The sequence below is a fragment of the Centruroides sculpturatus genome, unplaced genomic scaffold, assembly GCF_000671375.1.
Source record: "Centruroides sculpturatus isolate CEXI.00-Female unplaced genomic scaffold, Cexi_2.0 scaffold219, whole genome shotgun sequence".
Classification (NCBI taxonomy): Eukaryota; Metazoa; Arthropoda; class Arachnida; order Scorpiones; family Buthidae; genus Centruroides; species Centruroides sculpturatus.
Window position 1 is genome coordinate 481,282 of NW_019384506.1, and position 20,266 is coordinate 501,547.

General features: G+C 30.9%; 2 protein-coding genes across 3 annotated transcripts in view; one reads left to right on the top strand and one right to left on the bottom strand.

Moving 5' to 3' along the window:
• LOC111622222 (kinesin heavy chain-like) overlaps window positions 1–15,658 on the top strand; it is a 101,460-nt gene extending 85,802 nt beyond the window's left edge. For both annotated transcript variants that reach the window (XM_023364574.1, XM_023364575.1), the window contains exons 13-27: window positions 804–1,010; window positions 1,087–1,236; window positions 1,317–1,412; window positions 2,226–2,321; window positions 3,509–3,626; window positions 3,708–3,882; window positions 5,094–5,195; window positions 6,939–6,999; window positions 7,518–7,697; window positions 7,799–7,935; window positions 7,998–8,077; window positions 8,154–8,244; window positions 8,314–8,372; window positions 14,164–14,229; window positions 14,342–15,658. In XM_023364574.1, coding sequence (XP_023220342.1) covers window positions 804–1,010; window positions 1,087–1,236; window positions 1,317–1,412; window positions 2,226–2,321; window positions 3,509–3,626; window positions 3,708–3,882; window positions 5,094–5,195; window positions 6,939–6,999; window positions 7,518–7,697; window positions 7,799–7,935; window positions 7,998–8,077; window positions 8,154–8,244; window positions 8,314–8,372; window positions 14,164–14,229; window positions 14,342–14,358 — 1,635 coding nt within the window. In that variant the 3' untranslated portion in view covers window positions 14,359–15,658. The remainder of the gene's footprint in view (window positions 1–803; window positions 1,011–1,086; window positions 1,237–1,316; window positions 1,413–2,225; window positions 2,322–3,508; window positions 3,627–3,707; window positions 3,883–5,093; window positions 5,196–6,938; window positions 7,000–7,517; window positions 7,698–7,798; window positions 7,936–7,997; window positions 8,078–8,153; window positions 8,245–8,313; window positions 8,373–14,163; window positions 14,230–14,341) is intronic.
• A 3,564-nt stretch (window positions 15,659–19,222) lies between these two features.
• On the bottom strand, window positions 19,223–19,928 carry LOC111622224 (probable small nuclear ribonucleoprotein G). The gene has a single exon (XM_023364576.1). It carries the CDS (start codon window positions 19,804–19,806, stop codon window positions 19,573–19,575), a length of 234 nt encoding a protein of 77 aa, XP_023220344.1. The 5' UTR covers window positions 19,807–19,928; the 3' UTR covers window positions 19,223–19,572.
• Window positions 19,929–20,266: the final 338 nt, after the last annotated feature.

Consider the following 20,266-nt stretch of genomic DNA (forward strand, 5'->3'; position numbering starts at 1 on the left):
CAAAATTTTGTTCTGGCAATTTCAATATTGAATATGCACCACGTTCTGGATGGCCAGTTGAAGCCAATGAAAACGAAATAAAGGTACTGATTGAAGCAAACTGCCGAATAACGACATGTGAAATCACTAAGAGATTAAATTTGTCAAATTGAACTGTTTATGACTACTTGAAACAGATTGGTTTTGTTTCAAAGCTTGATATATGGGCTCCACATGTTCTTAAGGAGAGATGCTCTCTTTGGTGGGATTTTAAGGAAATTTTTTTTGGATTTTTTACCAGACGATTTAACAATTAATTGGAAAGTGTACTGCCATCGAGTAAACAAATTGAGTAGTATCATCAAACAGGAAAGGCGGCCAGAATTGATCAACAAAACATGTGTAATGTTTTACCACGATAACGTCAAATTTCATACAAGTTTGGTAACTTGTCAGAAACTGTTATAACTTAGATGGGACGTGCTATCACACCAACCATATTCGCCAGATCGAGCACACTCAGATTATTACTTGTTCCGGTCTACACAGATTTTTTTTAACTGTAAGACATTTACTTGAAATGACAATGTCAAAAATCACTTGGATTAGTTTTTTGTAAGCAATGAGCAAAACTTTTATGAATGTGAAATCATGCTACTACCAGAAATGATGACAACAGGTATTTGACCAAAATGGTCGATATATAATTCAATAAAATATTTATTTATTATATAAATATTGTGTTTTTTTTTCCATGGAAAAAACGAAATTACTTTTTGAACAACCCAATATATGGAAATAAAATATAAAATGTTTACTTACAGTTAATTTCGTCTACCCGTCGAGATTTTGAAACTCTCCAACAAGAAATGAACAAAATTCAACAAGAAAATGAGTCTGCTAAAGAAGAAGTGAAAGAAGTACTTCAAGCATTAGAGGAACTTGCTGTTAATTATGATCAAAAGTCTCAGGAAGTAGAAAATAAGAACAGAGATTATGAAAATCTGAATGAGGAGTTCAATCAAAAAATGGTTAGTCACAGTTTAATAAAGTTTTGCCAATTTTAATGTCTTGGGTAAACTATATTTATAATGAGTTAAATTTTAGTCGCAACTGAACTCTACTCAAAATGAACTACAACAAATAAAAGATAATTCTTTACATCAACGACGTCGTGTGACAGAAATGCTGACTAACTTGTTGAAAGATTTGGGAGAAATCGGAGTGGTTCTTGGTGGAAATACAGCTGACATGAAGGTAAGTTTTAGTCATATTTTTGTAAAATTTTGTTTGAAACATTTTATGTGAAAACATTTTTGTTTAATTTTTTCTAACAGCCTTCAGCAGATGTTAATGGAAAAGTGGAAGAGGAATTTACCATGGCTCGGTTATATATTAGCAAAATGAAATCAGAAGTTAAAGGATTAGCACAAGTAAGATATTTTCTAGATTATATTGATTTTAATGTAGTAGTTACAGATTTTTAAAAATGTTTACAATATTTAGATAATGATTGTTTTTAATTTAAATTAAAGATTCATTGTATTTGGACTTTTGGAAGTATTTTAGAGAAGAATTTAGTTCTCTAGAAATTCTGTTTAGATTTATCTATTTTGAATAAGAGAATTGACAATTTTTCTTAAATTCAAACTGAATTTTGACTAAGTAGATTTTAGTGGATATGTAAATGAACACAGTTGACAAACCTTTATTTCTGGTAACATTTCAATTCGGGAACAAACGTTTTTGGCCTCACCCGAGGTCTGCTTCAGGTTAAATTAAAATTAAAATGGGAATTTCAAGGCTGGCCTAGCGGGGAAATGCATCAACTCTAAAGACGGCAATGCACTATCATACGCCTGGCGCTACATATGAGAAGAGCAAGATGTCGCTGATGCTTCATAGCACACTCATATAACCTTGTTCCAATTTATTTTAAAATCTTAACATTTTAAATTGTTCCAAAGAAAGATGTTTTTAAGTTTGGAATCCCGTTTTAATTTTAATTTAACCAGTAGCAGACCTGGGGGAGGCTGAAAACATTTGTTCCCAAATTGAAATGTTACCAGAAATAAAGATTCAAGTGTGTTCATTAATACCAGTAATCAAGTTAGAAGATAATAAATATTTAAATATTATATAAAACAATTATAAAACATTGGTTTAAATCTAAAAATAACAACAGAAAATAATAAAGTATCATTTTATTATAAATTTACACAAAGTTTGAAAAATTTGTCTTTCAGAGATGTCATCAATTGGAAACTTTCCAGTCTGATTGCAATAAGAAAATTGATGCTAATGAAAAAGATTTAGCTGAATGCAGACTTCTAATCAGTCAGGTAAATATTTATAAAATCATATATATATACCTATTATAAACTATATGCAATGACACAAAAATAATAGAAGCATTAGCAATCACTACATCTTAGCTTAACTTCTTTTTCTACAAATAATAACTCCAATGAATTCATGCAATTGGAAAACAAACTGGTAATTTTTTAAAGACTTCATTGTCATATCTCAGGAGTACTGTTAATGTATGTGGGTCCGTAGCAAATGAGATGAGAATAATGAATTTAATAAGACACTAAAATTAATCTAACCATTTTTATCTTGTGATTTCATCCAAATGAAAGTATTGTATTAATTTACTTGATACTGTTTTTAATTGAATGTTCTTTCTAAGGAATTAATTAGTTAAAATTGTTAGATAAAAATAGGAATGAATGGAAGTGAGTATGACAATGGAAATGGAAAGCAGCTGAATTCACAATAAAATATTTTTTATTCAACACTTTACCATTATGAAAAAAATTTTTACCTAATACAAAAAGTACACTTGGTAGTGCAACTCTGAGTTACTGTTGGAACATTGATAAAAGTATTCTGAGCAAGATATTAGTTTCAGATGTTACACATTTAATCACAAAAAACAGTAATAATGTTTGAATATTATATAGAAGTTTATCAATAGAACTAGGATAAAGTATACAGTTTGAATTGTAATTATCTTGCTCATTTGTTCAAAACATTATTACTACTTGAATTTTAAACAATAGAAAACATTTTAGAATTCCTATTAATGTACTGATGTTATAATAAATTATTTAGGAAAAGTAATATAAGCTTGTACTTTGATTTTTTTAAACTACATTTCTGTTCTTCAATATTACAGCTCAGTTTCATTTAGTTAGTTCTTAATATTCAGAATTGTATTTTGGTGGATTTTGAATTTTTTTAATGCACTTACAATGATGGAGCTTAATTAAATCTGGAAATTTTATCGAATAAAATGCTACAAGATTTCATGGTATGTTTGTTTTTGTTTGTTGTATTGCTATCACAATGTGGTGGTACAGTAAAAACTAGCTGGTGTATGTATAAAATTGAAATTTGATGTTGGTAAAGGCAACAGTAAAAGTTCATTCCACTGTAATATAATAAAATTTGGTTTCTTAATATTCGTAATCATGGTTAACTTAATATTTCTGTCATATTTTAATTACATAATTAAATGTTGTAGTATGAAAAGAAGATGGCCTCTCTTCAAGAATCTATGAGAGATGTTGAAAATAAGAAAAGATCTTTAGAAGAAGCCGTGGACACGTTAAATGAAGAATGTGCTAAACTGAAAGCTGCAGGTAAGATTGTAAAGAAACTAATAACTAGTCAAGTTGCCAATCAAAAATTTTAAACCAAAAAAAAAAAAATTAATTTTGCAGAGGAAATGCATATAATGTCTAGTAAAGAAAAGGAAAAAGAAAAAGATACTGCAGAAAAAATGAAATTGGCTTTGGAGCAACAGATAGAGAAACATCGAGAAACTCACCATAAACAGTTAGCTGGTCTGAGAGATGAAATTGCAGATAAACAGACTCTTATTGATCAACTTAAAGAGTATGTACATTCAAATAATAGTTATAATTATCAAGTGTTCTTGAATTATCAATGTGCTTTTCATTTCAAAAGATATTTAAAGATGTTATCTATAAAAGGGTACTAACACTCTACATTTAAGTTAATATAAATGTTGATGTAATTCAGGGATTTCCAACTTCGTCATTGGCAATCTTCAAGGAGTTAGTTGGTTTATTTTGGGGACTGTAAATTAGTATAATCATTTGGAAGTTGGTGGCCAAATCTATTTTTCTTATTATTATTATTAAAGTTTTAACTTTAATAATACTAAAATGTAATACAACTGGATATATTTTTAAATTTTAGTAAAATGAAATGCAAGTTTGATGTAAGTTAAATAAAAAAAAAATTATTATTAATTTCTACTTGCATTTTAATTTCATTCTGTTTCTAGTAATTAGTTGGTGAATAATGAGTTAAATCTAAGATGGGACTCTAAGCTATAGACCCAGATATCTGATCGGTAATCGCACTTACATTGCAGTGACATCAGTCACTGCAATGTAAGTAGGATCACCAATTTAAAATCGATCAAATGTTTATTCTATAGCTAATATTTTCACAAAATAAGTACCCTATACTTTCCGTCAGAACATAAAATGTATATAACCAAAATTCCATCTTGATTGGACAAAGATTGCAGCAGTTATAAGGAATTCACGCAGACAACAGCTTTTATATTAGTAATAATACATTTTTAAATTTATATTCATTTTATTACTTAAAGCAGTGGTTCCCAAAGTGTGTGCCACAGCACAACAAAATGTTATAAAATTTTTATAAATTTACTTAATTTTAAAAAATCTTGGCTATTTTGCAAATTGTACTTGTTAGAATTTGACATGGAGCACCTTGGGAAATCTAGATTTAGCAAACGTGCCAAGAATCAGAAAAGTTTGGGACTTAAAGATTAAATATGATAAAGGTGGTTTTTTTTTAATTTTATGGAACAGTATTTGCTTATTTTCATCAAGCAATAAGTATCTGTTCCAATTTTTTTGTTTTTAAATATGTTATTTCTTTGCTTTAACATTACACTACTCAATAAAAATAAATAAATATTTAGATATGTTCTCTAAAGATGTAATAAATGTCATTGTTATAATAAGTGTTTAATAAGAATTCAAATTATCAACAACAATTAATATTTTAAACATTTAAAATTTAAAATCTATCTTTGTTTTTTGTAGCGCTAACCAGAAACTTTCACTTGCTCAAGAACGTTTGCAACAGGAATATGAAAAGTTAAAACAAGAGGAACAAGAAAAGAGTCAGAAACTGCAAGAATTAATGTAAATATTACTGAATTATTTATTAACATACTTTGATTATTATTAAATGAATGTTAATTATGATTTGTAAAACTTGCTTCTATGATTTAATTTGTCTTTTTTATATTTGTGGATATAATATAAAAATATTCATTTGTTTCTTTTTATCTATTTGTTTTTTTATTAGTCATTCATTCTCTGAATGTTTTTAAATTAATATTCAAAATTCTATTTTTGTCTTGTTATTTTCATATAATTCAAAAAATAATTTATAATTTAAAATTACCATTGTTTATTAATATATGACTAAAACATCAGCTAAGATCAGTGTGATCTTTCTTTTGCCATTACATCAAACATTTCAAAACAAAAGTGAATAAATTAGCTCCATTCTGAAACAATAGTTGATGACAATAACTGTTATTTCAGATCAATTTTTGTTGAGGAATTAGTTTATTTTATTAATGTTAAAAAAGTAGTGATAATTGAGCTGCTCACGTGCCAAATCGATTATCTCCACAATACAAAAAGTTCAAAAATTGATAATATAAATTATTTTCTAAAATCCCCTTTAAACTTTAATTTTAAGTAAACATCACAGAATGTATTTTTATCTTTAATATAATGATATATAAAATTAGTTATGCAAAAAATTTGAAAATAATAATGATTATACTAAGGATTTACAAATGGAGTTAGTCGATTTGTTTTGTGAACAGCTCAATTGTTGTTGTTAACAATTAAATATGTTGTTTTGATAATGAATTAAATTATAGTATGTAAGATAAGAATTAAAATGAAAATTCAGTTGCCGAATTGCCATTATGTCCTTATTTTATACAATTATTATTATATTATTGTCTATTTAGGACTTAGCATATTATTAGGACTTATTATACTGGTATATAATAAGTCCTAATAATATGCTAAGCCCTAAGTAGACAATAATATAATAATAATTGATTAAAATGGAAAATTTCAAAGTATTGAAAGTGTGTTGTTTGCTACTACATGAAAGAATTCAGTATTTAGCTGTAGAATTTTATATTGGTAGAGTTAAATTTATTATTATATAAGTCGGTAATAAAATTAATTGACATTGAAATTTGCTTCTGTAGCAGAGGTAAACTTCTATGCCAATTACTACTGTTGAAGATAAGGTCCTAATTCTAATGTGATATTTGTACCTGTTGTTTGCATAATTTCTTAATTCAGGGATGACTAATTGACAAGGAAAATTAAAAATAAATTATGGTTAATTTTTAAAAATTTTGGTAATATGAAAGTTAAACTTACCAAGAGAAAACTTCACAGTTTTACAAATATATTATAAAAATAAAAAGACTATTTGAATCAATATGTAATGATTTAGTATTGGTTTTTAAAGTTCTTTAAGCTAGTAAGCCGCAATGTTTATAGAGGCTCCAAAGAGTTGGTATGCCAGTATATGCATTGATGCATGAAACTTTTGTGAAGGGGTATGTCAATGCCACAAATTCGACAATTGGCATTTTAGTGAGTACCTTGTTCTTCTTTTGGTTATCTGGCAGTACAAATATGAAAGATAAATAAAATTTTAAAAAAGGACATATTCAAAATTATAAAAAATATTTAATATTTTTGCGGCTTGAGGGTTGGGAAACACTGGCTTGTGCTATTGTATTTAGTAGTAATTGTTTGGTTTATGGATAATTTATTAATCTCAACATTGAATTGAATTTAGATTGAACAATGATGTTTAAATTGAAATAAATTTGTTTTCAGGTTACTCAGTGATAGACGTGAGCAAGCTCGTCAGGATTTGAAAGGATTGGAAGAGACTGTCGTACGTATAAATTTATTCAAAAGTTATTGATGTAATGACTCTATAAGAATCTATAAAGTTTGGTGAAAATGTATTTATTGAACCAATAAAATTAAGAGAAATGTAAACTGATTTTTCGGATAACCAAAATATATTATTATAAAAAAAAGTATTTTTGCCTGTTGTAGGCCAGCTTCATGCATTCTGAATTTCAGAGATGAAAAATTTGCTTTATTGGAGTTTAAAATACAACAAAAATACCTATGAGTACTTTTAAGCTAGTTGCTTGTCTTCAGATATCTGTTAAGCTAGTATAAAGAACATCTAGTAATTGAATCAAATTGAAAATAACTATTCTATAGATAATGATTTTGATTGTGCTATGAAGATTGCGATTTAATATTCTATAGATAGATGTTAAGTAAAATAAAATATTTAAAATATGGTAATAAGTTACAGAAATTTATTAGAAGAATAAATATTTTTTTTACAAAATTAAATTGCTTAAAAAGTCTTGATTCAATTTTTTTTTTCTTCAGGCTAAAGAACTGCAAACATTGCATAATTTACGCAAATTGTTCGTTCAAGATCTTCAGAGCAGGGTTAAGAAATCTGCAATCGGTGACGATAATGAAGATAGTGGGGGAAGTCTCGCACAAAAGCAAAAAATAGTTTTCTTGGAAAACAATTTAGAACAACTTACTAAAGTCCATAAGCAGGTCAGAATTGGTGTATTTTCAATATTTATTATTATCAATGAAACAATTTAAAGATTTTTATGAAATTTTAAGACTCATTCAAATTTCTCTAAATTTTTCAGTTGGTACGTGATAATGCCGATCTCAGATGTGAGCTACCAAAATTAGAGAAGAGATTAAGAGTTACAATGGAGAGAGTGAAAGCTCTGGAGACTGCTCTTAAAGAAGCTAAAGAAAATGCCATGCGTGATCGTAAAAGGTATGTATGAACAATTGTGGTTTAAAAATAGAAAGTTTCTCTAATTAAAAAAATTTTTCTAGGTATCAGTATGAGGTCGATCGTATCAAGGAAGCAGTCAGGCAAAAGAATCTTTCTAGAAGAGGCCACATGGCACAGATTGGTAAGTGAATAATGTAATTATCTAATATAAACTATTAGATACATTTATTGACGACAAATAAATTTGTATTTAATAGCAAAACCTATTCGAGCCGGTCAACATCACGGAATTCCCACTCTCAGGCCTGGTATGATACCGTATCAGTCTCCCGCAGCAATGGAAAGAAGGTGAGACTTGATATTTTTTGAAAATATAAGGAAAAAATTATGACGATATTCATCACATTTTTTCTACAGTATGAATGCCATGAATGCAGCCGATGGTGATGGACGCAGAATTCCAAACATTTCTTCAGGTTGAAATTTATGATATATATAATAATAATAATAATTTTTTGTTTTGTTTTGTTTTGACAAATGAAAAATTCAGTATCTAAAAGTTGCTTCTATGTATTAATACACATTTAAATAGATGATAGTAAATAGATTTTATAATGAAGAGAAAATTATAGAAATTGCTTTATAGTTATTTCCAAAAATTTCATCAATTCTTTGAGTTTCTCTAGTTTGGATTTCTCTGTAAACAGTATTGATTTTAAATCTAATAATGCATTTAGTATTTTTAGAACATCAAATAAGTAGTTCTTATTTCACATTAATCTCATTCCAGTCATCAAATAATAGTTTGTAATAGAATTAGAAAATTCAATTTAGAAATTGCTGTCAATGTCCTTTATAGTACTTTGCAAATATTATACGTAGAGGGGCAATGTTAATAGAATTCAAGCTCTGTAACAAAGATTGTTTTTATGGTATTAGATAAATTCAGTGATAAATAGTTTTACAAATAATAAAAAGAAGTCCAGGTGAGTAGATTATAATCCAGTATTAATAAACGGTAATCAAACATCTTTACTATACCCGATACAATTATTATTATTTAAATTACTTAATTAATTTATAATTATTAAATTTATCAAGAGATGGCACCTAATGCCTAACTCTAATGCCAAATTGTCTATTAAATTATTAGTATTATAGTTGTTTCTTGCCCGATAATATTCGGCTTTGGTAGATGGATAGCTTTAATAAACAGTTTAATAAAAAGTAAAGAATGAGGTAGGGTCAGATAAACACATATTCATACCTTTTTCTCTGAGTGAGGAAATGACTTAAATGTCTCTAAAATAATTTATAAAATTATAATACAAATCAGAATTGGACAGCACGCCAATCATTTAATACGAGAAATTTCTTAACATATTGGCGTAAAATACAAATAAATGTCACTAAGTTAATAAGCGCTTTCAACGAGAATTATTTTCGTCTTCGTTAGATTGATAAAGATGGTTAACATCCTTTTTCAAATATGAATATCAAATTATTCAAACAGTATTAATGTTTTGGAATGAAATCAACGAGGCCAACGAATTAAATGGGCTCCTACCTTCTTCCTATTTGGTTACCTCTTCCTCCGTTGCGGCGAAGGCCCATATATCTGCTGTCCTAAATGGCATTTCACAAAATGAGTATACAGGTATACCTCGATTATATGTTGTTTGTCAAGAAAATAAATGGAAAAATCAAAATCAATTTTAACTCATTTTATTCGACTTTGTCCACCACAAATATTGAAGTTGTAATATCACTAGAAAAGCATTAAAGCACATAAAATCATATTAAAATATGTATTTTTACAGTAAATGTTAATATAATCATCATAAATCCTAGAGAACGAAACATGAAAACATCTGTGTTTCTGTGTTGTCATCTTATTTAGCAGTCTTTAAGTGCTCAATATTGGTGTTTTCCACGGTAGCTCCAATATCTATCATTTGGCATCGTTGTCAGTGCCACTCGATATTGGTAAATTTAATATAAATTAGTTTATTTTCTACTGTCGCAAGATAATTTTGATAACTGTATTTATTATTTAACCTTACAAAATCATCTTATTTTATAATGTCTTAGAGCAAACCACACAAATAAAGAGTCCATGATGTACTGTAAACATCGCCAAATTTTAAACATGTACATATACAAGTATGTACTGTATGTACATGAATTTGTAAATTTAGATTACTTTTCTCTGTACTATATTAAAAACTAAAATTTATTTGTTTGTAAGCTTAAAATAGATTCTTATTAACCATATATTATAAAAAATGCATTTATAAATAAAATACAGAACTGGGAATGGTTATTTGTGGTTTAGCCTAGTGACAAGTAAATTCGGAAACAAGTATCTTAGATACTTCATCTTTCAAAAATTCAGTGGTGTTCCTCCCCTGATCCCTACTACAGCATACCAGCCGCAACATTACATCAACGCGGCAATTGCCCCTTTAATCAGAAGGGCCTTTCTGTTATCTTCCAACCAAATCGCTATTGATACCAAGCTTAATGCTATTCGTTCTGCAGTAAATAAGGCGGGCTATACTAATGCCAAGTTTGGGATAAAGTAAAAAGATTACTTTTTCCCACCACTACGCTACATCTCTCAAAAGAATCCACAATAGTCCTTCCCATGGTACCATTTTGTGACCGTATCACTGTCTGCANATAAATAAAATACAGAACTGGGAATGGTTATTTGTGGTTTAGCCTAGTGACAAGTAAATTTGGAAACAAGTATCTTAGATACTTCATCTTTCAAAAATTCAGTGGTGTTCCTCCCCTGATCCCTACTACAGCATACCAGCCGCAACATTACATCAATGCGGCAATTGCCCCTTTAATCAGAAGGGCCTTTCTGTTATCTTCCAACCAAATCGCTATTGATACCAAGCGTAATGCTATTCGTTCTGCAGTAAATAAGGCGGGCTATACTAATGCCAAGTTTGGGATAAAGTAAAAAGATTACTTTTTCCCACCACTACGCTACATCTCTCAAAAGAATCCACAATAGTCCTTCCCATGGTACCATTTTGTGACCGTATCACTGTCTGCATTTGCCGTATTTTTAGGCAGCATGCACTTTTTCTACCAGTCTCTCCACGGCCAAACCTTAGGAGGTTACTATCCAACGACATAGATCCTGTTTCCACACTAAAAAGATCTGGGGTTTTGTTCTATCCCATTGGAAAATACATCGGGTGCTCGCACCCACGATATTGGCACAACAACCAGAATGTTGTCCTGTCATATTTCGGAACATCAGTGTTCTATCAGGGCAGGCAAGTGTGATACTGAGCTTGCTAGAATGGTGTTGCAACACCGACACACCTCATTGTGGGACCAAGTGGTAATACTAAGACATTGTAATAACAGAAACCTCGTGTATATTTGGGAGGCCCTCCTTACCAACGTACTAAATCCATGCAATACCCCCACATTTGATTTGCCCCCTTTGTAGGTTAACTTGTATAACAGCCTAAGACAACGTATCTAGCTCCACAGTTTGGGGATTTATAGCACATGCATGTTATAACTGCACGTGCTTTATTTAAATTATTTATATTACGTTCCATCGTTGGTTTCATTCCAAAACATTAATACCGTTCGAATAATTTGATATTCATATTTGAAAAAGGACATTAACCATCTTTATTAACCTGACGAACATGAAAGTAATTATCGTCGAAAGCGCTTGTTAACTTAGTGACATTTATTTGTCACTAAGTTAATTATAATATCTGTCTTAGATTAAATTAGACAGAAAATTATATTACATTACTGTAATTTTCTAAATTATTTTATAATTTTAATAATCATGCAAATAATTTTTGCCATTTGGTTGCTATTCTTATGTGATATACAGTGATACCTCTGTTTTCGTCGATAATCTGTCTGAAAACAATTGGCGAAATCCGAAGCCGACAAAAACTAAGCCAATTACTTCCATATGAATCAATGTAAATCCAATTAATTCGCTTTAGACACTAAAAATACATTTTGTAGAGAATAAATATAGTGTTTAATACTAAAAACAATAATCCACAACTAATCTTATAAAATTTTTAGTTGCCTTTTCCAATTTGGAGTGGTGTATTGAAATTTTAATACTTGCATGAACATGCATAATAAATTCCTGTATCGCTATTTTACTTGCACTGTGTGCCAGTCTATAAAGTTACATTAGATCCATTAATTTTAAGGCATTAATTGGCTTAAAAATTTTTAAGACATAACTTATACAAGAAGTTAATTATAATCTACCTTTCAGTTTTTGTATACAGTTGAATTAGAATATTGAATACAATTAATATCCAATTGAAAATAGAAACAATCAACAGTATATTTGAACAGAGTGGTGTGGTGTTTAAATTCAGTTGTAATTGTACAAATTCGGATATTTACATTGGTGAAACCAAACATCAATTAAAAACCCATATACAAGAACACATTAAAGCTATACAGTATAATAGTGATTTGTCAACAATCACTCAACATTGCTGTAAATCTGGTTGTGAAATTAATAAAAACACTATAAAAAATAATAATAATGAAAAAAGAATACACTTAAAATTACTTGAAAATATAACCATAATAAAAGAAAAAATCAGAAATAATTTGATAAATGATAATATGAGAATTAATAATAGGTGGCACAACTACCTTGGTGTTAATACCATAAAGAATTCAACTGTTTAATCTATGATTTCTAGGCAGAGGCAACATAGCCTAGTAGCTCTAGCCCTACCAGCTCATAACTAACCAAATGTAAGTGGTAAAAGCAGTTCATTAGGTTAATGTACAAGTGAATGGTAATAATCAATTAGATACAAAAACTGAAAGGTAGATTTACAGGAATGTATTATGCATGTTCATGCAAGTATTAAAGTTTCAATATACCACTCCAAATGGGGAAAGGTAACTCAGGATTTTATAAGATTAGTTGTGGATTTCATTAAATTTAGAATAAGATAAATGATAATTAATAGGTCAACATATGATACTGAGTCTATTTGATCACTTAGAAGAGGTGGTGGGGCTCAGTGACGTATGAGATGTAATAAAGCCATAAAGATCTTTGACAGCAAGATCTGCGAAACTACAGCCCTTTTAGATATCGCACTGTGTTGCATAATATGGTGTCAAGATGTTCGCAGTGAATTGTAAAGCTGTGATAACTAAGTGTATGGTTTTAAACATTTTGATTGTTATAATTTTAATATTTGCAATAAATTCTTTAAAATAATTTTTACCTTATCTATATAAATAAAAATGTAAGTGTTCGTTTGTTCAAAATCTTAAATCTCTGAAAGTTCTTCACTGATTGCTTTGAAATTTTGAAACAATGTTGCATTCGAATATGCACATGTTTTTATATTATATAGATGTCAAAATTCCCCCCATGGGGGAGAGGGACAAAATTAAGTCTTACTGTGAAGAACTCAGCTTCTATTATACTATTTTAGATGTGGTTTTTTTGCATTTTAATAGGCTATGTGAAGAGAATGTACACTAAGAAGGGATTTTTCGAAATTTCCCCCCACGGGGAGTGTTATACATTTATAATAGATACATTTTGAGCCACAGCAACGTGTGGCCAATCACAGCTAGTATTTTATAAATGTTGTTCACCAAACTGAAGAGGGCCATTAATTAACACCAGGGACTGACATGCATTTTAGGGATATATAAGGGATTAACAGTTTCAGGTGTGTGATAACACTTTATTACACGTACTGTACATAGAATATAATTACAATGAAAATATATTTCTATCAAATATCTTAAGGGATTAAAGGCTTATTGTTAATTATAATGTATAATTACAAAAATACCCATATCCACTGAAACATTGAGTAGAGATATTGCAAGACTCAACAAAGATATTAGGTATATTAAAACATGTTTAAAAGAGATTGTACAATTAATATGATTATTAATTAATAACAACATTCATTAAATTTAAATTTTTTAGTAGCGTATATTTTATTCATTGATTTCTGTAACTTTAATTCTTATGGCGTATGTTATATGTTTAGTCAAACTTTAAAATAATTTAAACAAAGTACGATAGTATGAGGGGCAGTCAAAAAGCCCCATGTATGTCTGCCCCATTGTTGACTCTAATTAGAAGGTGCCATTGGCAGGATTTTACCAAAATTGTCAGCAGTTGTCATTTAAATTAAATTAAGCTACAGTTTGAAGAGAGTTTGTTATTTTGAAATAATAATAATTTTCTTTATTTTTTGATAGATATGTCTGCTATGAAAGCTCGTAACAAAAAATCGTCACCAGCCAAAAGTTCGGTGGTGGGAAAAGGTAAATGGGAGTAACTTATTTTCTTTTTTAACTATAAGATTATTATTATAAAAGCAGATGTTGGATGAAAGGTGTGATAAATTATCTGGTAATGATGTGTGTCTATTTTCAGAAGCCGGGGAAAGTTAATGAGTATAAGATGCAAATAGTCCAGTGAAAGTTCTTGTATTTTATGTCGAATCCTTCCCCATTGCCCGAACATTCTGAAGCCAGCTTTTGTGTGTGGTGTACACGTATACGGTGATCTCGTTTGGGAAAGGTGCAACAGTCGACACTTCTTTATTTATCACGTAGCGTATCCGTCACCTAAACCAAAGACGTTTATTCCGTAGGTTCGTGTAGATAATCTTCTCTACATAAATTTGCAGCTTGTGAAAAAGTTTATATATATACATAAATATATATATATACATACATACATATAAATATTATTTCGTCGATGTATTTTTGTGTTCCGTCTGTTGAATGGGACTCGGCTGTGATGTAATTACGACGTAAATGTGATTTACGTTCGATGGGTACGATCTCTTCTCCGTCGTACCACTCCAACAGAGTGGAAAGAAGCGGCGTTAGATTTATACGATTGTTTCCTAGTTTCTCAGGTTTCGTTTAAGAACTATTATTATTATTGTTATTGTTAAAGTGATTTTTGTTTATTATGATTATTAGAAAGAGCAGGCAGCTTCCTATCTTTGTTTCTCTTACGACAAGCTTGGCATTGGCAGTTAAACACTCTCCCTATTATGGTGCTTGTAAATGATCTGTATCCTGGCAGATATCACATGATAGGTGAGATCGTTAGTATTATTTTTACAAAAGATTACGACCAGAGGTTTTTAACGCTCGCACCTATTAAAAGATACGGTCAAGTTCTTTAACGAGCATACTCTCGCACCCATCGACGTCCTTATACAAAACTATTTATAGAGGTACACGTAACCTTGGGAAGGATCGGAGAAAATTCAATACTTTCTTTTTTGATTTTATATTCGATCGTGTGGATAAAATTAATATTTGCAAAATTTATTTTGTAGTTTAATATATTTTGAGAGATCAGAATGGGTTCCACCCCTGTGGAATACTTCTAATCTTTCATGCGTATGATGAATTCAAATCTTATTCCAATATTTATGGAACCATAAAGAGTAGAATAAAAATAATCTGGAAAATCGAACCGGAAGAGAATGCACTAGATGATTTAACAGCGCAGTTTGTTAAATAGCCATCATCGTCATAAATCTCTAGATTGTCTAACGTAATATTTTCCGACACGGAGTCAGTCTCGAGAGACGTACTACATTTATTATTTTGTGGTAAACCCGAAATAGCCAAATTGTTTGGATATTTCTGCGTGAATCTGCGCAGCTTCTCAACGATTGCACTGTATCACTCTATAGACTAATAATAAAGTTTAAAATTTTCCTGGTTTCATTTGTTTATTAATGTTGTAACCGGAAGTTCAATTATTATTCTCATAGTTTTGTCGAGTCTCTAAGACAAAAACTTTTATAAAATATCATACATATCAGGTACACAAAAAAGGTCATAAAGGAGCGAAATAATTAATCTATAGAAAGTGTTTATTGATTGTTTTAGCTGTTTTAATTGAACTTTCTAATGAATTATCATTTTCAACGTATCCTGTTATTAATCCATAAATGTAAAACTAGACTTTCAAAAGAGTTTATTTTATTTATTAATTATTTCTAATTTCTTAACAAAAGTATAAATATTTATTAACGTTTGTCCCTTAATAAATTTCGTGAATTTATTAAAATATAAACTAGAAGAAAAATTGAAATATTGAAACATTGGCAGCTTGTGGATCCAGAAAGTGGTGGATGTGGATTAAAAAAAGTTTATTTAAACTTAATTGTCATCATACAGTAAGAATAAAGGCAGATGCGTGCTGGTGGCAAAATTAAGACTGCCAACGACGGGTTCGACCAATCACCTATTGTAATTGTCGACATCAAAAAAGAGTTGGTGGCAGTGGTGTTTGATGTTTGGTATCGCCTTAATTTTGCCACCCGTGTGCATCCACTTAAAGCCCTAAATATAAAGGTAATGACACTTTTTCACAAATCTAACCAACAGTTGATTTATAGGATCAGTCAAAAGTGTCATGTGATAACTGCCATTTTCTGGTGAAATGATAGATCAAGGTTATTGTTTTGCTTGTGTGCAGGTTTTACTTTATTTAAACTTCAATGTAAAAGGAAAATAATTGCAAAAGTAGTTAACAATCAATTTCACTCTTAATTATTTTTATGCCGTCAGACCTAGGTGATAATGGAAAGGTATTTATGGATATTTTGTAACAACCGGCCCTACCATAGGGCGAACGGAGCAGTTGCTCCAGGCGCTGCTAAGTCTTAGGGGGCGCCTCAGTGGTAAAGAACATTAAAGGGTATAAATTAGGGGCAACCAAGGGGGCACCGTAATAGGATCTCGCTCCATCCTAAAACTTGCCTCGGGCCGGCACTGTTTTGTAATCATAGTCATGCACAGAATCCATAAAGGTCTTCACACCATAACAAATGGTAAATCAATTAAAAGCATTTGTCCTAGAACTCCTTTCAACTAAAATTTAATGGTGTGCACAAAATCAGGTTAAATCAATTAATTAGCGCTTTTGAAAAGCACTTTCGTTCAAACATTTGATAACTGACTTCTGTCAATTTAATTGTTTAGATATTTTTTGCACTATACAGATTCTTGACCAGTTCAAATTAAAATAATTAAGGATAAAACAAGATATGTCATGATTTGATATACCAAATCATGACATATCTTGTAATTATCTAGTTTTATTCTCGAGTTACCACATTCTAAATTTATGTCCAAAGAGGTCACTTTAACAACTTATTAAATACAGAAATCATTGACTTTCCAAATTTGTCAAAGCTTATCCATAAATGTTGATGATTTGTCCATATGAAAAGTTGAACATACCCAAAAGTATACACAGAACAGCAAGGTTCTTGCTCCATCAGTTTCATAATATTTTGCACACGCTGAAATGGATTTAAGGTCGAAGCACAAAGGAGTTGACAGACTCACATTGTTTCAAACAGTTTTTCAATTGAATTAAAATTGCACCACTTGTCACTGAAGCTTTTAATAAAAGCATTAATTATTCTATGAGAACAGATGAAAGCTTTGATTGGTTTTATCCCAAAAGAACAATGCCCAAAACCACAACCATCGAGAAATTAGCCTGCAATTTCATGGAAGATTATAAGTGTTATACACAATTTATTTATTAATATATTGCACTTCAGTTACCTCTTTACTCAAACCAAATCAAAGTGGGTTTTTTAGACCCAAAACACTAGAAAAAACATTTCCTTTGATGGCTACTTGAACTAAGGATAAAAATCTGTAGACCCACTGAACTTCCTTGGTTTTAGTAAAGCCTTGATTAAATAGAAAGAAACTATTGTATCTCTGTTAAAGTAAAAGCAATATTAAACTGTACTTCTCAAAAATGAAATCGCGTAGCCACTTGCACATTGCGGAACTGGTAGTGGTGACAGAGATATGCAAATGATTAAAGGAACAAACAAAGATATGCATCAGAGTTTATTTGGTAATGAATAAGTGGCAGAGTTTGCCATGCATCGTGCCATCGAACATTGTATCGGGTACAGCCTCACCAGTGGTGAAACCACTGGTCTCTCGGTATGTGTGACCTACCGGTCCACTGTCAGAATACTGAAAATCTGCACCGGGCCGACCGCCAATTGAACATGACACTCTGCTTAAAGGGTCCACGCAGTGTTTCCTGCTACACCTGTCTATAGCCATCATTCCTCCACAGACAGAAGTGGGATTCAACCGAAAACACCACCATGCCGGACGTGTAGCTCCGCATTAAGCGGTTAATGGCACCCTCTGTTGCCACGCGTGCAGCCCGACTTCACACAACCCGTAAAGAACGGTTTGGGCGGGCACGTAACAACAAATTTCTGCAGAATGCCACTCATAATCTGCGGTTGCGTCCTCAAACTTTGCTTTAAGGTAAGGTCGACCGAAATGGGAGGCGTCATCTGCAGCGAAACATTACAAATCCGACACCGACCCACATTACCCATCTGCCAGTCAGTCATGCCAATCAAGCTACATTCGTTGGCAGAAACAAGAGATGCAAGACAGAGAAGCATCACACTTTTGGATATTTTGTTAAGAATACTTTGGCAAAACTTGTATTTCGAAACGGTTTGTAATGTGTCGAGACTGTTATATAAAACAAACACTAGCTCACTTCAACTATAGTTTGTCTATAGAAAGAATCAACTTGGATATTAACCAACGAGCATCGGCCATCGATTGCTTAATTGTGGCAAGTTACTTCATTTGTTAAACACGACTCTGCCATTATAAACGGTATTGTGGAAGCTTTGCATTCTGGCATTGTATTACAAGGAAGTTCGCTATAACATTAGTAAAACATACAATTTTTTACATTCGACCAATGTATAAAATATTAACACGGCAGAACAACTTTTCTGTTAATTATCTAGCAAGAGAAAATAAAATTCATTTATTGTCTGGCATATTAGGTGAAAAGTGCCAATTGGTTTAACTGAAGTGACACAGCTCAAGTTGATTCTTTCAATAGACAGACTATAAAGTCTGTCTATTGAAATACTGTCTATATACTTATATATTTGGATTAAAAGTTGATAATCCTTTTAATAATACCCTTATAGACAAACTCCTCTAAAATATTAAAAAGTTCTTAAATCTAGGTTTCGCCTTCAGATACCTATATTGACGCGACAAGTGTACCAAGAGCTCGGCTTTCACAAAGATCTCTCCACTCTACAGAAATCTAACGTTCTCGAACACAAAAACGTTTAGACTTTGTCGGCACGCCAGTTCACTTACAACTTTTAAACTCGCAACTTTGCGATTTCAAAAAAATAAAAGCATGCTTTGGCATTGAAATGTACGTATCAATGATGTATTAAGAAATAAGTGTATTGTCATTATAAATTAACGATATCGATAGATTTCACTCGAAAGTATTTTATTTATTTGGAACATGCTGTCTTTGGCTAAAAAAAAAATCAATCTTAACTGGACAAATTTTGGATTCCTGTTAATGAATATCGAGTCAGAGGGCTGCCATATATCTACATACATTCGGCATACCGGCGATTAACGATACAAAGTATACATTTCGATAAACGAACCGTAAAACAAAAATACAGTTAAAATATAAACGCCAACCGGTGTTCTGCGTAAAGGAGCAATTCGTACGAATTCAAAGGAGACAATCTTGTTTTTTATTTTACAAAAATTTAAAACGCGACAATGACAAGAAGGGAGCAATTTCTATCCGACTCTGTCCAGAGTTTCGAGCAGGACGATGCTGTTTCCTCTGACCACCACCATTCCGATGTTGTGCTTCTCTCCTCCTTTGGTCTCTTCCACCGCCTCGTCCATTACCAAATTCATAAAGGGATCGAAGCCTCGAAGGATTCCGCTTACTTGTCTTCCTCCGTTCAGTTTCAGACACATCTTTTTGTCCATGTAGCGCTTCAACTCGGGCGGGTGAGCCTTACTCATCTCGACGACTTAATAATCGGAAACAAAGCGATATAATCCACAAACTCGTCACTATCACGTTGTACGCCGAACGAACGAAGTGTTGCCAGACCACTTGACGATTTCTCTATTCGTTTACTAATTTTAAAAATATAAACAGATTTTTCCATTCGATATTTATATTTAAAATTAATCAAAATTAAAATAAAATATTAGTAAGTCGATAAATATCTGCTACGATTTCTTTTAATGTTCGAAATATTACCGAACGAGCGCGTGCTCGAAATACCGTATATTCTTAAAAATGTTTATAAAATTATTATATTATTTCTGTAAAATTCTTAAATATTTCTCTACTGCAGCTTTGTTGTTAAAAATAAATTTTTAATCATTTTAAACCGAATTTTTATATTTTCTTATCGTTAACGACTGGAGAATTTTTTTGTATGTCGGAGTTGGCAACACAACACTGACACTCACG